Genomic DNA, 21678 nt, shown 5'->3' with positions numbered 1-21678 from the left:
TGTGTGTGTGTGTGTGTGTGTGTGTGTGTGTGTGTGTGTGTGTGTGTGTGTGTGTGTGTGTGTGTGTGTGTGTGTGTGTGTGTGTGTGTGTGTGTGTGTGTGTGTGTGAACGGTATCTCCAGGCATTAGAACCATGACAGACAAGGATCCTAAATGTAAATGACAGGTTTAATATTTTATCCCTCAGGTTCTATAGATCACACAATTCAAGGGTTCTACCTCTTTATTGTCATCGAGTTTGACACAGTGAAATTCTATTAGTGACATCTCAAGCTGATGCCTAAAAATGACAAAATTAAAAAAAACATTACAAGATGAGTCCAATAGTAATCCCTACAGTAGGAATGATGCACTGTTAGAAACAAATAACTTCAAATGAGGAAAATGGACTAACCTTCGTCAACCTCTTAATCACCTGGTGAAACAAAGCATGGACAAAATGGGCTAAAATGTGTTACCTAGACTTTCCAGTCTTTCCAAAACTATGGATTGCTTTTCAAATTCCACAACATTAGCAGAAAGTAATGAAAAAATACTCTGTTGAACGTAAAGGTTTACTGTATTAAGCCAAATAGAAAAATAAATTGTAAACAAAAATTGGAATTGATTTATAGCTTTATTTCCCTGATGATTGGTTAAATGTAACTGTTGGATAACATTACGATCCATGCACTATTAAGAATAGGTAATTACTTACACATTGTGGCATTGGCACCCAGTCACCAAGATAATTGTGCTGATGCTGAAGCAAAATAAATTCTCTATATTGTACCATAAACAACTTGTAACAAATACTTATATCATAATTAATATTAACACTATTATCTCATGCTATGGGTTACATGTGCACCACACAACAATCTACAGAGTTTTTACATTTTTCATTTACATTTTGTTCTTTTTACAAACAGACTTTATTGTTAAAATTTTAAAACAGGATTAAATTAATAAAATTTTTTAGCTCTGTTCGGAATTTGACTTTCTTCTGTGAACTTTCTCTAAACAGTTTGGTTTCTTCCCTACCAGACGTCTAATGTACACTGTGTTTAGCCAAATATTAAAGTTTATTGTTGCAGAGGTCTATGGAGCTCATTTCTGAAAGCTCAGAGAAACAATGAATGGTTTTCCAGAGCTGCTTATTGTATGATTATTAATGACTTTTAGATGGATTTATTCCAGGATGGAATTAAAGATTGAAAACTTTTTTTATAAGTCCATAATGCATTGCTAATTATTTCAAATAATTTGCAGTGAATACTTCAGAATGAAGGTAGACATGATGAACAGAACCACAGTATGGATTTTTGTAGATTGCAGAGTATCCAATACCCTGGTATCTGATGTATGGCTCTAGTAATAGTTGTCTAGAGATAGGGAGATTAATCACCAGGGGTGTTAAACACCCCAAAGACTGATTTGTTAGCTGGACATACATGTTGTGAACCTTTCATTCAACCACATCCCAAAGTTGCTTTATCAAGTTATTTGATTTAGCACAGCCTTTCAGTCAGTTTATTGCAGAACCATCATGATGGGGTTTATAAGGAGTTTTTCTCACCATGGTGAATGCTGTCATCAAATATAATGTATACAGATGGAATTATATAACAGTTAAATGTTCACACCAGGTAACGTCTTTAGGCCCTACTTCAAGTATTAAAAATAGGAGGGAAATATCAACGAAAAAGTGCATATTTTTCCAAGGATGCATGTGACAGAATGTTTCTTGTGGGAATTGATGTCTTGGCATATCGGCTCATTTCTCTATGGATGTCACATACTGAGGCTTTCCAGCTGGCTGGGGTTTTATGGCCTGTTATGTAATTGAAAGCTTTTTATAAGGTTACACTTTTAATTCTTATTTGTACTGACCTTTGGTGAAAAAAGGTATTCTTTAAGTAGTTTTATTTTGAGAAGTTTGTGTCTTGTTTGGAGCAAATCCCACTTTTCAGATTAAGAGCATGAGCATCTAAACATACTGTACAAACTCGATTCCAAAAAAGTTGGGAGACTGTACAAATTGTGAATAAAAAAGAATGCAATAACGTGGAAGTTTCAAATTTCAATATTTTATTCAGAATACAACATGTATGACATATCAAATGTTTAAACTGAGAAAATGTACCATTTTAAGGGAAAAATAAGTTGATTTTAAGATTCATGGCATCAATACATCTCAACAAAGTTGGGACAAGGCCATGTTTACCACTGTGTGGCATCCCCTCTTCTTTTTATTACAGTCTGCAAACATCTGGGGACTGAGGAAACAAGTTGCTCAAGTTTAGGAATAGGAATGTTGTCCCATTCTTGTCTAATACAGGCTTCTAGTTGTTCAACTGTCTTAGGTCTTCTTTGTCGCATCTTCCTCTTTATGATGCCTCAAATGCTTTCTATGGGTGAAAGATCTGGACTGCAGGCTGGCCATTTCAGTACCTGGATCCTCCTTCTACGCAGCCATGATGTTGTAATTGATGCAGTATATGGTCTGGCATTGGAAAATGCAAGGTCTTCCCTGGAAGAGACGACATCTGGATGGGAGCATATGTTGTTCTAGAACTTGGATATACTTTCAGCATTGATGGTGCCTTCCCAGATGTGTAAGCTGCCCATGCCACACGCACTCATGCAACCCCATACCATCAGAAATGCAGACTTCTGAACTGAGTGCTGATAACTTGGGTTGTCCTTGTCCTCTTTAGTCCGGATGACATGGTGTCCCAGTTTTCCAAAAAGAACTTCAAATTTCGATTCGTCTGACCACAGAACATTTTAAATGAGCTTTGGCCCAGAGAAAACGGCTGTGCTTCTGGATCATGTTTGATCATGTTTCATATGGCTTCCTTTTTGACCTATAGAGTTTTAGCCAGCAACGGCGAATGGCACGGTGGATTTTGTTCACCGACAATGTTTTCTGGAAGTTTTCCTGGGCCCATGTTGTGATTTCCATTACAGTAGCATTCCTGTATGTGATGCAGTGCCGTTTAAGGGCCTGAAGATCACGGGCATCCATACATCACGGGTATGGATTTCCAGCCTTGACCCTTACACACAGAGATTGTTCCAGATTCTCTAAAACTTTGGATGATTTTATGCACTGTAAATGATGATAACGTCAAACTCTGCAAATTTTCTCTGAGAAACTCCTTTCTGATATTGCGCCACTATTTTTCACCGCAGCATTGGGGGAATTGGTGATCCTCTGCTCATCTTGACTTCTGAGAGACACTGCCACTCTGAGAGGCTCTTTTTATACCCAATCATGTTGCCAATTGACCTAATAATTTGCAAATTGGTCCTCCAGCTGTTCCTTATATGTACATTTAACTTTTTCGGCCTCTTATTGCTACCTGTCCCTACTTTTTTGGAATGTGTAGCTCTCATGAAATGCAAAATGAGTCAATATTTGGTATGACATTTCAAAATGTCTCACTTTCAACATTTGATACGTTATCTATTTGTTATCTATTTTCTATTGTGAATAAAATATAAGTTTATGAGTTTTGTAAATTATTGCATTCCTTTTTATTCACAATTTGTACAGTGTCCCAACTTTTTTGGAATCGGGTTTGTATATCCAAGTAGTAAAATGACTACAATGACTTGCAAAATAGTAAAATTCCAATGTTAACACAAAATGTTGGCAATTCTGCAAATGAGTCTGAAAGACAAGCATCAAATAAGAGTTTGTATGAGTACAAATGGTTTCAGTGGTGAAAAAAATATTGTACACAAAGAATAGCTTCAGATGTACCATGACCACTCCCAACCCCTGGTGGTAGAGCTGTGCAAATAAAATACTGGCAAATGCATCCAGTTTTCCTTTGCTAACGTTCACCACCACAGCAAAACGCCTTCTGTCAGTTCTTGCTGATCAATTTTCACAATCGTTGGTGGTGCATCATCATGTAGGTTACGGGCCTTGTGACCTTATATGATAATGATCTTGTGTGATGGCTGTCAATCAAAATCTGCCCCTTTCCTCTGTGTAAACTCACACAAGGGCACATCTCACAGTTTACACAGATAGCTCACAGTTTACTCTTTAGTTCGCAATCCAAGTGCATTTTGTATTATTTATTTTTGTTCTGTTAGTTTATTTTTTGTCATAACGGATGATGGCTTTCTAACATTGAGCAAGTTATGTCTGTATATAAGGAATAAAACATGATGGGGCATGATATTGTAAGTTAGCAATCAAAGATAGGATGGAGTGAAGTTTATGTTTTATTTACTTTTAAGAGTAAATTTTTCTTTTTTCTTTTTCTACCACAGTAAATAAAAATAACATACAGGTATTATGAGCACATTAATATAACCCTTTCATATGCCTTGCACCTTGTACCACTGTCAGAGCTGCTTTTATAGAAAATTCATCAACACCTTCTGACCAATCAGATTTGAGTTCTGAGCCCATATCAGTTCTGCAGTATAATGAGTTTATAGCATTAGATAGTTTTGTTACTGCAAACATCTTATGATGGAGGGAATTGGAAACTTAATGGATCGTTGCTTAAATGGGGCTGTCAGGTATGGTCAGCAGTGGCTGCAGATCAGACCCTCAAAAATTCCTCTGATTTTTTTATTTATAATATTTCAGATAAAGTCACAAAGCTAGTGGCTGTTGCACACACATTGATATGGCTGCTTTAAGGTTTAACAAATAAGCGCACACACACACACATACAGTTCTAAGGCACAACTACACTATTTAATAACATTACCCTCCTTAGAGCTGCATAAACAATATTATTCTCATGGTCTCAGAACATAGACTAAATTGTAGAATTTTGTTGTGCTTAAGAAAGAAAGAATTTCAGAATCAGAAGGTTGAAATTATTTTCCACACCTGTAGCATGCCAGTGTTTATTATCGACCGCATTTCAATTCACATAATGTCCATCTGTTAGTTTTCAACCCTTTTAACAATTCTTACCAATATGCCTTTCAGAAACGGAAAAATGTTTTCAACTATGGGACTACTCAATTTTTATTTATTTATTTATTTTTTTACAAATGATATTGGAACTAGAGACAGTTTTAAAGAACAAATGAATATAGAAACTGTTCACTTGAAAAAGTCAGTTTAGTACATCCTCACTATAATAGCTGTCTGCAGAACACAGATGTGCTATACAGGGCATCCACAAGCTACAGACACTTCTCAGAACATGATCTACTCAAAGAAATTATATTGTATCATTCTACAAGGTTGTTTCCACGAGATGATTGTGTGGTAGTGCCTAAGGGCCAGATGACGTTTTGTTCCAGGTTTATGCAAGACATTTGCATCTTTTTTTTTTTTGTGAAACCTCATCAAAAGTCCAGAAGCAAAAATTTCAGGTTTTTAATGTTCAATATTTTCTTACGAATGTTTTAGGAGTTATTGGGTTTGTACATGCTTTAAATGAGAGGAAGGTGGGTTATTGATCATTTAAGTGTACATAAACACCTAATGGTTATTTGTTCATTAAACACTGGTTCTAAAAAGCCACTATCACAAAAGTGTCTAACAACTTGCAGCTATACACCATTAAGCTGTCTAGTAAACTAGACCAATAACCTCGTTAATTTTGCATAAGCAAACATCAAGGAGCGGATTATGGCACTGCTCAAGTCTGCAGTAGTGCCAGAATATGTTAAAAGATCTAGGTTGTGTTGTGAGTTTATACTGTTTATCTTCATTGTAGCAGACAGAGAATTACACTCAAGTGTAAAGATAATATTTAATCATGTATTCATAGGATTATGATTTATATGTACACACTCGTATCAAATAAAGGCATGCACATAGTTTATAGTAGTAAAAGAAACTACTTAAGAACCACAAAATGGCAGCAGTAAAGCAAACAATCATTATACTGTAAAATGAATCATCAGAAGAATAAAAAGAAGAGTCAGGGACATTTTTAAATTTTGAGATTTTTATCCATGTTTTGTTTCAAAATAAAGATCACACATTGTTTAGAGACAATCTACAACTGGAGTTACAAAAAATAGTTGCCCAGGCAGAAAGCACACACAGCATCTGTTAACTATACACATTATGGTTACAAGTGTGCTCGCATAAAGAGATCATAGGAAATATACACAAGGCTGTTTAAATATACACCGCAGAGTGTTCCAAATCAAAATGTTACAATCACTTACAAGTAGACAAAAGAATGGCAAATCTGTACACACCTTGCAACCAGGGCAATCTACGCATCACACACATACACACGCTCGCTGCTATCTGCCCCAGAGCAAGGGAGGGACTATAAAAGATCTTAAAAAAAGGGGGGATGAGCAAATGTGAAAAAATGGCTGGTGAATGGCTAAAAGCAGAGTGCCCATGTTTGTCTTCTTTGTACATCTATGCCATTTTAATCCAAAGGGCTTCAAAACCAACAAAAATCTGATATTACAATTTACAATATACAACAACTCATAACTCAAACAACAACCAAAATGGTGAGAATTTACACTGAAATGCACAAGATTCTTTTTTTTTCCCCGTTTTGTTTTTTTAAATCGTTCTCATACCAAAAAGGGCTGTAGAAGCGAGTCCACATTTACATTAGCCAAGGTTTACAAATGTACAATTATACAATTAGAAGTATGTAATCACTACTAGGGTAATTATAGGTACAGATTGGACATCAAAAACCAGAAAAAACTACAAAGTTTTATATATATATATTTATATATATGCAAAGTTCTACACCAAGTATGCACTAAATATTTATAGAAGCAAGACCAAAAACGTCTCCCATGCTAAATGTCTGCACCATGTTAGCAATAGAGTGGGTTAGCATGTAATGTGTTTGTTATGAAGGTGTGTTAGAAATGTGTGTAATAGCAATAAAGTTTAAATGCAGAAGCCTCCATGATTCAAACTGGGATCAAATCAAATATTGTCATCTCATACATACAGAAACAGAAGAGGAACAAAGTTTTTAGTAGTAGTGGGAAAGGACTAGGTGAATAAAGATAACAAGAACAAGCTCACAAGGAACTGGAGGGAGGGGGGGGGGGGAGAGAGAGAGAAGAGCATTCTGCAAAACTAGAGGCTTTACAATGATCCCAGACACCAACAGCTCTTAGCTGGGTGTGAACACCCTCTCCTCAAAGCATCAAGAGGAAAATTTACATGATGCCGTTGGGTGGAGCACAAAGTGGGCCCAGGTCTACACCATTCTTCATGTAGTACTTCTCCAACTTGGCCAGAATGTGCTTCCCGTACGTGTACTTCCGCAGGGTTCCAATATGAGGCCGAATCTAAACAAACAGGCAACCATTAACATTGGGCAGGGAAGCACTATAAAGAGAAGCTGCAAAGACAGTTCAAAGGAAACCTGGGAAGGAAATACAGAGATCAGAAATGCATTTGCAATGAAAGGTAATCGGTCAGGATGAATTTTTCACCTTGTGCATTACTATCTTGCGCTGTGTCGGCTCAGCAACGTCAATCATTTTTTGCACGACGTAGTTGGCGTACTGGTCCTTCATCATAGTGTATAAGGCACTGTGGGGCCCGTCCGCCATACTGCACACTTCATCAATCAGCATGGCCCGTTCCGCACGCAGTGAGTGTGTCACACACTTCTCCACTACATTACTGCAGAGAGGGAGACAGTTTTATTTACAACAGCCTAAATGACACTGTCCTGTGTATTTGATGACATGGCGTAGATACTGTTAACCCGAGATTACACCACAGAGGTACTGATGCAAGAAATTCCACCATACTGTTTAGAAAAACTTAATGAGCCGAACTCACATCTATTCGACTCACTGATGTTGTTTCCTAAATCCACATTCATACCAGCAGCATGTTGTGTCAAGTTGCATCACTGCCAGTTTGAAAAAAGGGTAAGTCTGTGTGTTGTAGCTGTCTCTCCTGGTGTTTGTTAATTACCTGGCAAACTTGTGCTGGCTGAGTCCCAAAACATTTCCTCTGATCTCAGAGACAATCTTGCTCTTGTCTTCGGCACGGCCATGTTCCAGCACATGCTGAATTACATAGTTGCCATACTGATCCTACATGCAGTAAAAGATTATAGAAAATTATTGCCTATGCACAGTAAAAAGGAGTGCAAAAGGATAAATACATACAGTAATTACATTCTGATAACAGAGCTTCAGTTGCAGGACAAAATGTTGCTTACTTGAACCAGTTGCTCAGTGTGTTGGTGGAGCTCTTCCAGTATTGGCAGTGTCTGCTCAGGAAGACAGTGCTCCAAAATACGCTGGATCACTCTACAGCCATAGGGGTGCGTGGACAGAGCAAACACCTGCACAACACATGCACAGTAAATACACACAAATGCCTTTTATCTTTGAGAGCCACTTCAATCACCGTTATAACATCAAAGGAAAATCCATTTACACACACTCCTCTGGGGGCTTTATGTAAACCTGACATTTAACCATAGTCTGTGGCCAGTTGCTATGGTGACCCACCTGTCCCTTGAAAGCATCAATGATGAACTGGAGAGCATGGGGCTGCACACACTCAATGCACTTTTGTACTACATGGTTCCCATTCTGATCCTTCACGCACTTCAGCACATGGCCATCCAGCTCTCGTACCATATCACTCTGCATCACACATCAACAAAATCATCACTCAAGACATCCATTAATTAAATTCTTCTGAGGATTATAAGTGGAAGTTTAAGGTGGCATGAAAGTGTGCACTTACAATAACTTGTTGATCAGAGGGGATGAACTCTAGAGCTTTCTGGATCACCCTGCATCCATACATCTGCAGAGCCAGAGACAGTACGTGGCCACGAATCCGCTCAGCAAGAGCCAGCTTCTGATCCAGACTGCCGAACTATACAAATGCACATGATGTAATTTGTACACAACATTAAGATTGGAACCACCTTGACTGATCTAATATTACTAATCTTGATCTAATGTAGTCCAGTAGCAATACCTGCATGATCTCATTGGAATTATATCTGAGAACCCCTAATTAAACTTGATTATCGATAGCACAGACAGATCGTCATTTTTTCTAAGCTAATTAGTTACATACTTTAAAACACTGACAAATTGCCATTTAATTAACTTAGATTTACAATCCCATATTTCAATAGCCTCACTGCATGGCCAGAGTAATGATTTTGGGGCAAACGGGGCTTCAGCTGAGAAACACTATCGAAACTCCACACTGTGCCCAACAAGTAGAGCCCTCATTCATTCTTCATGATGCTAATGTTTGCAAATTCTTTAAAAAAAGAAAAAAGAAAGAAAAAAAAGTGTTCATAAAACTTACAAAACTAACATGTAAGATCAGTCATTACTGCCATTTTACTAGTGAATATGTTCAAGTGATACAAAGCTGAAAGACAACATTAACAAACCAGCCTACAGATTACTGCTTGGAGATTATAACAAATGGTGTGCAAAGCAATGTTTACATCAGTGTTCTTGTAACCGCATGCTACATTACACTATTATTAGTTTCTATCTAACTCTATTTAACTTGAGAACATCAAGAAGACCATCTATTTAACTTATTAAAACTGTCACAAACAGGAGACAACGGCAATTAAATTTAAGGCTGTAATTACAGACCACAAAACTAAGGATATGTTAGACCTTAAGAACAAAAGGAAACTTTGACTTACCTCAAAGAACTTCTGAATGACATAATTTCCAAAAACATCAACCATGAGTTGGTAGGCAGCCTGCAGAATCTCACTAAAGACCAACTGACGCTCTGCAGAACTTGCTCTTTCCAATTTTAGCTGAATAAACCTGAACATACACACAAAGTATTTCATGCATGCATTTGTACAGCATGTGCCATGTATGGGGAGCTATTCAAACAACTGTTGGAGCAAACTTAGTAAAAACCCAGGTTTAGTTGCTTTACTGGAAATTGCTGTATTGGTTTTAAACAGATCTATAGTCCCTCTGTTATATACATTTAGACATATAACACAAAAAATAGTCATTTAAAAAAGTACATGGATAAATGCACACCTAGAGCCATGCTGGTCCTGAGAGAACTCCATCACATGGCCTGCAATCTCACGCAGTTGGAGGTTAGGGTAGCGGTTGTTGCGGAAGTCCTCAAGCAGACGGCTGCGCCCAGATGGCATCACATCAGACATGCTGTAACGAAGGCGTGATGACGGGAACAGCTGGCTGCTGGGGCTGAAGAGGGAGGAACCAGTGGTAGCATTGCGGTACTTTGCCTCAGCTCCAGGAGCAGCGGAAATGAAGCGTCCACTGCCATTGGTCAGTCCCCCTGCAAGGAAGAAATCACAATATTTTTCAATAAAATAACGAGAAAATAAAAGCATAATTACTTTTAAAGCTTTTTCAAAATAGTACACACCAAGATTGAGACTGCTGGAGGATCCATGGGTTGAAAGGGAAGGTGGAGGAGTTAGAGAATGTGAGGGAGCTTGAGTGGGAAGTGGCATGCCAACAGGGCCAGGGGAAGAGCTAAAACCAAGTCCGTTGTAGAAGCCTCCATGGCCAATAGGAGTTAGGCTGCTGGGGTTACGCTTGTACAAGTCAGAACTGCCAGTCAGAGAGTCCCGACGAGAGCCACTGGAGCTAGAGTTAGCAACTGCAGACAGACATATAGACATTAATCAGGTTTCTGCTAAACATTCAGAACCATTTCTGAAATAAGTCTATGAAATGTTAAGGCTTGCTGTGCATTTCTGAGACATTGCAGGGGACATGAACATGTGACCATATGCAAAGTTTGTACAGTACAATATATACACTAGTATGCGAGGTCTTGGTGTGTCTCTTGGATTCTCTCACACACACTTACACACACCTGCTGTTCCAAAACCTCCAAGTGTTGCACCCAGTGTAGCTCCAAGGGACGAGGATGGGTTAGCATTGAATCCAAGAGAGGAACTTCCTGGCTGAGCAGAACCTTGAGAGAACAGGGATGAGCTCTGCGAAGAGGAACTTGGAGAACCACTCCCATAGAAGGAGCTTCCACCAAGAGCCCCAGCACCCTGCTGACCTGGAGCCTGCTGGGAACTCAGTGCACGAAATGCCCCATTAGCCGCACCACCTAGGCCTGCATTAGCTCCACTGGCAGAGGCAGCAGCTGCAGCCACTGTAAGAATGGAGTCCAAAAGACCAAGAGGGACAGATGGAAAGATTATACAGATCAAAATGAAACTGAAGGTGATCGTCATATTTCAACTGACGCTATAATGCACAGTAATCCGATAGATAGATGACTGAAAAAAAACATCAAGCTGAAATGCATACCGGCGGCAGTAGGGCTGATGATGACAGAAGCTGGAGCCATGAGTCGGACAGGACCACTGCGAGCTCCCGTATTGACTACAAGAGCACCAGTCTGATCATAATATGCAGCTGGAGCAAGCACAGGGTAGCCTGGGAGATAGGTACAATTGCAATGTTTAACTGCTAAGCTAATCTAATTAAATAATGTCACGAGCAAAAGAAAAAGAAAAGAAAAAGGGGAAAAAAACAAACAAACAAAAAAAAACCCAACACCCTACACTCACCAGGAACACCGGCCGCCAAACCTTGGCCAAATGCCAATGCAGAGTTCACTGCTGCAGCTGCTACAAGCTGGTCTGTCTGTTGGCCCTGCTGACCCTGGCTTGGGGTCAGGGGTCGTTGGTTACCTCCAGTTCGCATTACCTGAAGAGCACATATACTTTAAGCAATGTAGAAGTAGCATAGGAACAGAAAATGGTCAATTAACTTTGCTTAAACACCACCAAATATCCAACTTGTACATCCATCACAGATTTTTAGTCCAGCTAGTAATACCAAGCCACAGGAATCATAACAGTAATCTTTTCCCTCCACTAGCCTTTGACTGCTCACAATAATAATAAACATTGAAGACATAACCCCATGGCCACTGAGTAAACACTAACTGCAGCACACTGACAATTCATAGCAATGAGAATTCCTTCAGCTTCAACAAGTTCTACTGTTTTAGCTAAAATGCTAGGATTTTTTTTAGCTTGCTACTAATTTGGAAGTACTTAGTTTAATCCCCACAATGTATAAAATTACTGGAAAATGCACATCGCAAAAGGTTATCCGGTTATATAGAACAGCACTTTTTTCTTTACCAAAGAGCAAGAAAACTTGAATCTACACACAACAAATAAAATTGTGCACATGTATGGAAAAGCATGAAAACACCAAGAACCACCCAAATGCACTAGGTGTGCATAGGGATTAGGATCGCCTAAGACCAAACAAAGAAAAGCGACACCGATTAGCTTGTGACTATGGACACGGCAGGTGTCTCATGCGATGCTCTGTTGTGTGTTTACTGCAGTAACTAATTCATCTTCCAAATACGTTTTATCTTAGTCTTGGTAGCCATGGCTTAATTTATTAGCCAAGGCTAATTTATTTTTATTTGAGAAAATAAAGGATGTTAGAAAATATTACAAACAGGTGAATGGGATTAAAAAAAAAAACCAGGACTACAAACAGTTCTGGACTGAATTCCACACCTGCTGTTGATTCTGCTGGGTCTGTGCATTTGGCTGCTGATTGCCAGAGTTGGAGGGGGCAGGAGCCTGCTGCTGAAACAAGTTTGCTGGATACACACCCCATGGAGTTACACCATAATACTGATGGGGCATCACTGCTGGACCTGTAGCATGCACAAACACACATAAATTAAACCCCATACTTATCAAGTAATTTACTGGGGTCAACTATTAACATTAACAGGGATATTTCACTCCTCATACCAAGAGTGGCAGCAGCAGCAAGGCCAGCAGCATAAGGGTCTGTGCCAGGCGGGGCAGCACTAATAATGTAAGGGTTCGGCATAAACGCAGCAGGAGCCAATCCTGAAACACACAACCAAAAAAAAAAAAACCTTTATGACAAAGAAGTTCTGGGACACTATGGGAGAAGGTTGTATATCCATTAATTTGTCCAGCCAATGACAAATTATTCTAATAACTGAACTTGAATTACAGACATACACACTCACCAATGTGCGGCTGCTGGGCAGCAGCAATGGCATATTGCTGCTGCTGTGCGGCTGTGAGCTGCTGCACAGCCAGAGCACTGGGCCTCTGAAACAGCTGAAACAGTTCAAAATACATAAATTAACACTCATGTTAAAAAAAAATCTCTGTATGCAGTCTGAGAATTAAAAATAAATAAAACATTTACTGCCAAAAATGGATGCCGATAAATAATTAACAATAAGGTCAGGACAGCATGAACAATTTACAGTGGATAAAAACCCAACATTGCAGATTTTACACACTCATCAAAAAAAATATACACACAAAAAAAAACCCACACACACCACAGTGCACGGTGAATATAAGTGAATTCTTTCAGCTAAGAAAATGCCAGTGACACGAATGGAGTCTGAACACGGGGAGGTGAAAACAGGAAAAGACCATTGGTCATTCTTACAGATATCTTTTTCACTTCGAGCTTCTTTGTCCATCTTCATGAAATTAAATTTTCAAGACTAGCCATGTATGAGGTAGCAAGAAACATTTTACTCAGCAGTTAGGTTTGGAAAACAAAGCAAAAAAATCTAACCGGGTCACTAGTAAAGGTAACGGTAGCAAATGCTATTTCCATATGCTAATGCCCTTTATCTAACTAGCAGCCTGCAGGCCCATGGTATTTCAATTTCAGCAGTTCAGCTTAAAAAGTATAAACCAAATGTTCAAAATACATGTATTTCAAATAAAACACACACAAACAAAATGCAAAATATTAAGAGATTGATAAGAAAGGACTTTAACCTGCTGAGGGGAGTTGTAATCAAAAAGGCCAACAGTAGCTGCTGTGGAGTCAAGAGGCAGTTGGCTGCCAGTATAATCAAACTGCAAAGTCTCCATGGACACAGATTCCATGGGATCCAGGGTCACGTTTTGGGGCTCAACATTCTGGAACTCTTCAGGTGGTTTTGGTCCTGTTCCTCCAGTCATTTCAGGTCCGCCCAGCTCCACCTCAGGACCAGCAGGAGGACAGTTACCAGGAGTACGACTGAAACAAGGGTGATGGAATAGAATGCTTAAAACAGTTCCAAAAGAATTGAACATGATTGATACTACAAGCACTGTTTGGGTTGTACCTGAAGTCCTTCACGTCAACATCAAGACCGTTCTGACTGGGTAGTCCGTTTGGGTTGTCCATAGGATCAGGCTCAGATTCCTTCAACTCTTTTCTCTCTGGGTCAAATGTGGTTTTTGGTTTTGCCTCTGCTCTCTTTTCAGCATCATCAGTTTCAGCATCTCTAGCTCCCTAACAGAAGAGCAGAGATGATAAAACAAACATTTAACAACTGAAAGGACAATGATGTTTTAAAGAACTAAGAATTTAAAGAAAGTAGCTTGAAAGAAACAGCTATCATCAAAAAAAAAAAAAAAAAAAAAAAAAAAAAAAAAAAAAGTAAAAAGTTTTAGTGAAAAGTAAAAACTCACAAAAGCTCCTTTACGTAGACAAGAGTCAAGTTTCTCAGCAGGGGATGAGCTCAAAACATATTCCACCATAGAGACTCCTAAACCACCACTCTCAGAACGAGGAGACAGCACAGACCCTGCCTCCCCAACGCCATGGAATCCCTGACCTGGCCGACGCTGCACCATAATCGGCTGTGACACTGAATGATCTGTGCATCACACAGATACAAAGATTGTTCAAAATAAACATTAAGGTTCTCTCAATTCATTAAACACACAAGTGCACAGCAATTACCAGACGCGCCCCAGGCACTGTCTCTCCACTGGTCCAGAAAGATTCCTTTTGGTCCATCCTTCCCTGAATCGTCAGATTCCCAAAATTTCTTTCCTGTGAGGAGCTGCTGTGGGAGTACCAAAGTTATATATAAATATAAGGAAAAAATAAACCCCCCTTAAAATATGAAAACAAAAGTGGGTAGTGAGATGATTAGTGAATACGTGGACTCTAACCTCTCCCATGACTCTTCCCTCCAGAGCAAGTGCCTGAAAATCATGGTTGAGTTCATCCATTGACCGAACCTAAGAGACACGCACACAAAAGTGCATAGAACATTTCAAAAAAATAAATAAAATAAAAATAATAAAAAAGCAAGAATAAAAACATTCCATTAATGATGAGAACCAGACAGGTTTGTGTACAGTGCAGAAGAGCTAACCTGGTTGTCAGCATGGATGTTATCTCCAGTAGGCCAGCGGTGTTTGCCATTGTTGTAGCCAGGTTGATCACCATGTTGCCGCTGAAAAAAGTAATCTACCATGGCATCATCTTGAGAACGCCCTGCCCCCTGGGTAGGGGGTGGAGCTTGTGGAGCAGGGCCGGGCTGAGGGGCATGGCCCGCGGGACTCAGCACCACAGGCATATTTTGTAATGGCCTGTCAGGAGGAGGCAGTCTGAGGTGGGGGCTGAACGAATCCTGCCAGAGCACAGCTTTTCTCTTTAACAAGCACGCTACGCTCATTCCACCAGAGCCTGCAAAGCAGCATGAGATATATGTAATGTGAAAATAGGAAAAAAACAAAATCAGATTACTAACATTTAGGAACAGTCATGATTGAAATAAACCCCAAGTTCTGCTGCTTAGTTTTAGTTCTCAAAATGTAAATCTCAAATGTTTCAAACAAATACACTCACTGAAGAGAGGATGTTTCAACTTTGAAAACTAAATGTCAGAGAGAGCTTTGGAATCAGCATGTTTAGAAAATTTAGAATTTAGCAACATTACTATAATAGTGGATAATATGGAGCACTGCTCACACTCACACCATGCACAAGGCAGAGCAATTAACAGATCATCACTAAATGTCGGTCAAATCCACTGAACTGATCTGCTAAGAGCTTACTTTTAAGCACGTATTCTGCCATGCCAATCTAACACAAATATGGTCATTTATTACTAATCATTAAGCATCATATCACATTATGAAAGCTTAAATCTGAAAGCAAGCAAGATAAATACATGTACTCCACTATAACTCAACTATTCGCACCACAATTCATACAATACTATATAGCTACATCAAAATGCGGTTGAATGTTGAGGTAGCCTTTTGCCCAGGCATATATAGCATTAGTTACTGCACACTTTCCCAAACACAGGCAGAGAAGACAAAATAGAAACTTATCTTGGCATATGCTACAACAGAAATAAAAGTAAGAGCAGATCTTGACTGGTGTATTGAATTTTCATGTCATAACACCAACAGACACTAGATACTTGGAGCAGGCCCCCTCCCCTGGGCCTTTTAATCTTTTCATCCACATGTAGCCCTGAGCCACTGAGCCATCTCTAAAGAAAACCCCTACATAACTGGCATCTTGTCTCATAAGCAGTATGATTTCTTTAACAATGCAGTCCTAGGGTTAGTTCCAGTTATTTTACAATAATCTCCAATCTCAAAAAGTACAAGAAATCAATGCATCAACAGAGCATTTGTATATTACCAAGCTGAGTTACATTTAATATTACTGCATATACATGGGAAAACACCCTCAATGAACTTTGTGGGTTAAAATAACTTTAGTTGAGACTAAGCCTGTTTACACTGACCAAACCTAGTACACTATTTAAAATGAACAGCTTATTGGAGACACACCTACTCAGATTATGGCCATATTTTGTGCATGTGCATTTAACATTTGAACAAGTAACCCTATGCAAAACATTTGTCTATTTTAAAAGTGTTTAAACAATCAATTTTGCTTAAACGCAATCGCCTTGAACAATAAGGCAACATTAAAAACGGATGAAGTAATCTTTCTGTTTTTATTTTGGAGTTGAACTTTACAAGCAGCAATGACTGTTCATCATAAATTACTTATCTTTATTAGGTCACTATTAAAAAGAAGAAACGAAGAGAAAAGGAAAAAAAGACAAGGCAGGAAATTAGCGAGAGAGGACTAATGACTTAAGAAAGCAGAAGTGGTACAAGTCTTCATTTCTTCTGAATTTATCTTTTTCGAATAACTGAAATTTATTAACTCTGTGTGAATCAAGTAAATAAATTATTACTGACCTGTTTACTACAACCAACTACATCAGAACGCAAATGATCTCATGGAACAAAATAATGTCAATAGGTTACATCATACAAAAATATATTTAACTTATGATAATGTTCCAGCCATTTGATTTAAGGCCCTAAACCGAGACAACACTGGTTTTTATAACAGGTGCAATACTAAGGATATTCATTCAGCCTACACATGGGAGATTAGTGAACTGAGCACATGCTCTGGTAGAAGGCAGTTTTCTGAGCAGCATAATTTCCCAATAGCTCTGAAAATGTGCATAAAGTTAAAATACTATTTGCTGTAATAACAAAAGAACACCAATATTTAACATTTAAAAATGTTAACAAATGTTTACTTAATACAATTAAATAACCTAAACATTAAAAGTTCACATGGTCTAAAATACCTTAGAAGCCTTCTGAAGCCTTTTGATTGGAAAACTTGATGGCCTTGTTCAACAACATTAAAGCACTGTATTGTTACTCAAAAAAAAAAAAAGGAAAACATGGCTTTCAAACATCAAGTATACTGTAAACATTACAATAGCATACTATGCACATTAAAAACCATTTTATCCCAAATCGCCTCAAAAAGACTAGGCAAAAATAAAAATGAAAAAAAAAAAATGTAAACACTAAAGCTAAAAAAATTATTTGGTGACATTTTGCAAGGACAAGCAGAGATTTCCCTATCACCCAAAAAAGGCAGATATCTTGTAGATATCAGTCTTTGTTGAGCAATTAATTTAAGAAAGATCTGTAGATAAAAAATTATTAAACAGGACTATGACGTTATAAAGTTAACTGTAGGTTGATTAAAAAACATTAGTAAAAGAGAAAAATTACATTTGTATTTTTTTCCTCCTCCAAAGAACTGCACTAACCAGTATGCACAATTCCAGTTTAACAACATGGCAAATTTGTAGCTTTGCTTTGTTCCAAATACTTAATTGCTACTGCAAGAAGTGTGCAGGGTGGACTCTCCACTCCAGGTTCATACATTTCTAAACAATGGCAAATACTGCAACTTCCTTGACCTCAAAAAACTTGATTTCTTTTACACAAATAATGTCTACTTTTTCCTTTCTGTTTTCAGTCATCCAGGAAGAGTGTGTCAAATTTCCCAGAAAAAAAAAAGATAACCAGTGCACAAGAGTTTCTGCTGATTAATGGAGCTGGTTTTAATTAGTGACCAAGCTTTAAGCATTTCTTAAAAAAGGATTTCAAAACAAACATGTTTTGCACTGTTGTGACTCACTCTGGTACTGCAAGTTAATAAGATGATAAATTTTACTTCCAATGCTTTTGTTCAACACTACCACTACGTTATAATAATGCTCTGGAAAACATATAGAGGATTTGTTTTAATCCTTTACTGTTCTTACCACCCCAAGTGTGAAACACTGCTCTTTTTAGCTGTTCTAATATGACCGCTAATACAAAGTGAGATAGATAAAGAAAATACTAGTTTTTTGTTTTTTTTTAATAACAGGCATTGCTAAAACTCTTGTGCTCACAGCTCAAATGGCTCAGTGAATCACTGTGTTTACGACAGATTTGTTTACTTGGTAATTAGCCAGAAATAATATCTTTGCCAGATTCAAACCTTTTAACCTTCAAGTTTCCAACAAAACCTTTTTCTGTTATGTTTTTGAGCAGTATAATGTTCATTCCAGAAGGTAATTTGGCAGAAAAAACCCCCAAAAATGACACAAGGTGAACACTTTTTCGTGTATTGTTTCCATTGTGCAACAGAAAATCTGCTCGCGCTTACAATCCTATATGCTGGAATCATTTCAGAATACTCAAGATAAACTGGTAAAAGCAGTTTACCTGCCTCACTCTTAAGTTGCTCTAGATAAACGTGAGGGTCAAATTAACAAATGTAAATGGACACAATGGACTAACGTGTGAAATTTTTTTTTTAACAGTTGCAATGGTAATCATAGATCGCACAGAATTTTACAGGAATTCCCCCTGAAAAGTGTGCGAGTTTAAAAGGAAACCAAGCATGCATCTGTTGAGTTTCATTACACATCACTATCATAACTCATCATCCTGAACCCACGGCATGACCAAAAAGGGAAAGAAAGGGGTAAAGGTCAAGTGTAAAACTCACGTTACTGAGAACTCAGTATAATGTGTTATCATAATCACAGACTGGAAAGATTTTCAGATAAAACGATTAATCTGTAAAGCAGCAATTTAGTCAAAATCATGAGCATTCGTTTTAGTTTGGTGTTTAAGACAAAAACACAATCCTCGTCTGCACATAAATTAACAGCTAAGTTACAAGGTATAAGTAACCACCATGAACACCTCACACTCACAGACTACAGCAAAAACAATAAAATAAATAAATAAATAAACGTTGTACACATACCCTGTTGTAATAACCCAGCACTGTAGTAAAGCGCAAGATATCCTAGTTTAAACATCAGGACAATAAAAAACAACTCAAGTGATGCATTTTTGAAGTGGAAGCAAACGTTAAAAGCCCACAAAGGCAGATATCTGAAATTTGTAGGTTGATTGTTTATATATTGAGTGAATTTAAGCACAAATATAACTATTAAGATTAAGGGTACAAAACTCTAGTGCTAAAAAGCTGATTGTTAGTGCAAATTACAGCTATGAAAATACAACCTCAAATATTGTAAATGGAGCAACAACATTGAGCCTGATGCAATGCTATGCAAAAGAATACCCAGGAGACATGAGTGACTTTACAACCTTTTATACAGTGACAAATCGTCTGAATACTTTTTTTCCTCCAGGATGTGGTCTGCCTCCATTTCACTTAAAAAAAAAAAAACCCACATGTTTAGATTATAAACTAGCAGAGTTGGGTATTGATAAAAGGTATTTTTTCCTAATAGCTTTAAATTTGTGCTCATATTGCTGCCTCTGCATCTCTATTGTCCAAAATAAATACCGCGATCTATAAGTATATCGTAAAACGCCTAAAAATACCGCGATACATTTCTGATATATCGAACCAACCCTAATACAATTTTTTAACGACAGTCTGATGCTGAAAAATAACTTTAAAGTACGTCAGGGTGACTATAGAGTTTGTTAAAAGTGTGTAGATAAGAACAAAAACACCAGGCGGAGAGGGGGGAAAAAAGCCCGGAAAACACCACACCGAGGTCGGTTGTTCTCCCCCCTTCAATACGCCTCCCGGAAGTAGATACTGAAACCACAACGGGGTTAATCATTATCTAAAAACGTCGTTAAACTTTCTAATAGAAAAACGGAATACAATTGTGCTGGATATACAGAAATATCCAAACAGACGCGGTGATACTCGAGTGAACGTCTTTGTCAAAATCGACCTAACAAACTCGACAGCTAGCGTTAGCATTAGCGTTAGCTGCCAGGCAAAAACACGGCACATAGCAACCGCCACTGAGCTCATAAAAATACCGGTTTAGTCCCAAATAAAAATAGTTTTTAAAGAACATTTGAACATTTTTATATATTTGTGAAGTCTGTCGAGAGCCCAAGCTATAAAACAAGCGTCTGTTTGAACCTGACTAATAAACACACGGCCTGCGCTGCTTCCTCTACAAACGTGCTACTTAAAGAGGAAAAAACACAACGGCACAAAAACACGAGTCTAAAACACAAAATTCACTGTTATATAACCGTTAAAACGATACCTGGACAGCCGGCTTTGCGCTATGCTACAGGTCCCTCCTGCTGCTAACAAAAGGCCCGAGATGTCTGGACAGGAAGAAGCGGCACAACAGCAGGAGCGAACCGGAGGGAGGAGGAGGGGAGGCGACACCTCCAAATATCTCGCTTCGTATCCACCGTTAACGACTTCACTTCTCACAAATAACCGCACAATACGGTGCAACGCGTCTGTACGACCCTGTAAATCTACCACATTGTCTTACTCACAGGTGGAGAATGCGGATGGTGACGGATTTCAGCCCCGGGTTGCTGCGGCTCCTTAGCTTTCACACCAACAACATGGCGACTCGCTCCAAGCAGGCGAACGCGAGGCATCATGGGTAAGAGCGAAAGGGAACGTGCGCGACGAGGGGAGTGTCGCGCGCTCAGTTCTTTGTTATCGCCGAGAAAAGACGCACACGGTATGAGACGCTTATTAACGTGGTATGAAGTGCGTTATAACTTTAAACAGTGCCTTCTTCGACAATGAGCAGCGTACTGAGTTGTTATTAACTAATGAACCGCCATAAACGTTGTAGGACTCCCCTTTAAACACACACATACAGTGCTGTTCTCATTTTTTGTTATGGTGGATTCTTCATAACACTATTATATGACATATCCATTTTTATTTGTATTGTGTATATATAATATTTTATTGCTCCTGGTTCACATTATATATATATATATATATATATATATATATATATATATATATATATATATATATATATATGTGTGTGTATGTGTGTGTGTATATGTATATGTGTGTGTGTGTGTGTGTGAGAGAGAGAGAGAGAGAGAGAGAGAGAGAGAGAGAGAGAGGCACCAGGAGCAGTAAAATGCAACCACGGCATTGAATGTTCCCCAGCTGTGTTTTCTGTTTCATATAGACTGGATATTACTGACACAATGTACAGCCTTATTTAGCTGGAAAAGAGGAAGCAGTGTTGCCCAGCTGTTATTCAACACTGGGAAATGGGAGTTAGGGGGACATTTCATATGAATTTCATCTCCA

General features: G+C 38.4%; 1 protein-coding gene across 6 annotated transcripts; it reads right to left on the bottom strand.

Annotated features, from left to right (window-relative positions):
- Window positions 1-5903: 5903 nt before the first annotated feature.
- pum1 (pumilio RNA-binding family member 1) lies at window positions 5904-21045 on the bottom strand. Of its 6 annotated transcripts, none has more exons than XM_027175723.2 (22): window positions 20889-21045; window positions 15125-15438; window positions 14919-14987; window positions 14704-14809; window positions 14430-14617; window positions 14081-14250; window positions 13749-13992; window positions 12971-13064; window positions 12723-12824; window positions 12480-12622; window positions 11505-11643; window positions 11242-11370; window positions 10787-11083; window positions 10337-10573; window positions 9979-10246; window positions 9621-9750; window positions 8684-8818; window positions 8443-8580; window positions 8148-8273; window positions 7898-8019; window positions 7405-7597; window positions 5904-7257 (listed from the first exon to the last, which is right to left on the bottom strand). In XM_027175723.2, the coding sequence occupies exons 2-22, from the start codon at window positions 15425-15427 to the stop codon at window positions 7126-7128; spliced, it is 3465 nt and encodes a 1154-aa protein (XP_027031524.1). In that variant the 5' UTR covers window positions 15428-15438; window positions 20889-21045; the 3' UTR covers window positions 5904-7125. The 6 variants fall into 6 exon arrangements, with proteins under 6 accessions (XP_027031524.1, XP_027031528.1, XP_027031529.1 ...); XM_027175727.2 differs by having other exon boundaries at window positions 10793-11083; XM_027175728.2 differs by having other exon boundaries at window positions 14081-14214.
- Window positions 21046-21678: the final 633 nt, after the last annotated feature.

The sequence above is a fragment of the Tachysurus fulvidraco genome, chromosome 24 (assembly GCF_022655615.1).
Source record: "Tachysurus fulvidraco isolate hzauxx_2018 chromosome 24, HZAU_PFXX_2.0, whole genome shotgun sequence".
Classification (NCBI taxonomy): domain Eukaryota; kingdom Metazoa; phylum Chordata; class Actinopteri; order Siluriformes; family Bagridae; genus Tachysurus; species Tachysurus fulvidraco.
Note: the sequence above shows the minus strand (reverse complement) of the source record. Positions and strands in the feature narration are given on the sequence as shown.

Bases quoted from the DNA above. Each gene is read 5' to 3' on its own strand.
- pum1 (XM_027175723.2), bottom strand. From the start codon at position 15,427: ATGAGCGTAGCGTGCTTGTTAAAGAGAAAAGCTGTGCTCTGGCAGGAT. The intron at 14,618-14,703 runs GTAATTGCTGTG...TGTGATGCACAG, and splicing joins CAGTGCCTGGGGCGCGTCTG to ATCATTCAGTGTCACAGCCG. The intron at 12,825-12,970 runs GTGAGTGTGTAT...TGTGTGTTTCAG, and splicing joins TGCCCAGCAGCCGCACATTG to GATTGGCTCCTGCTGCGTTT.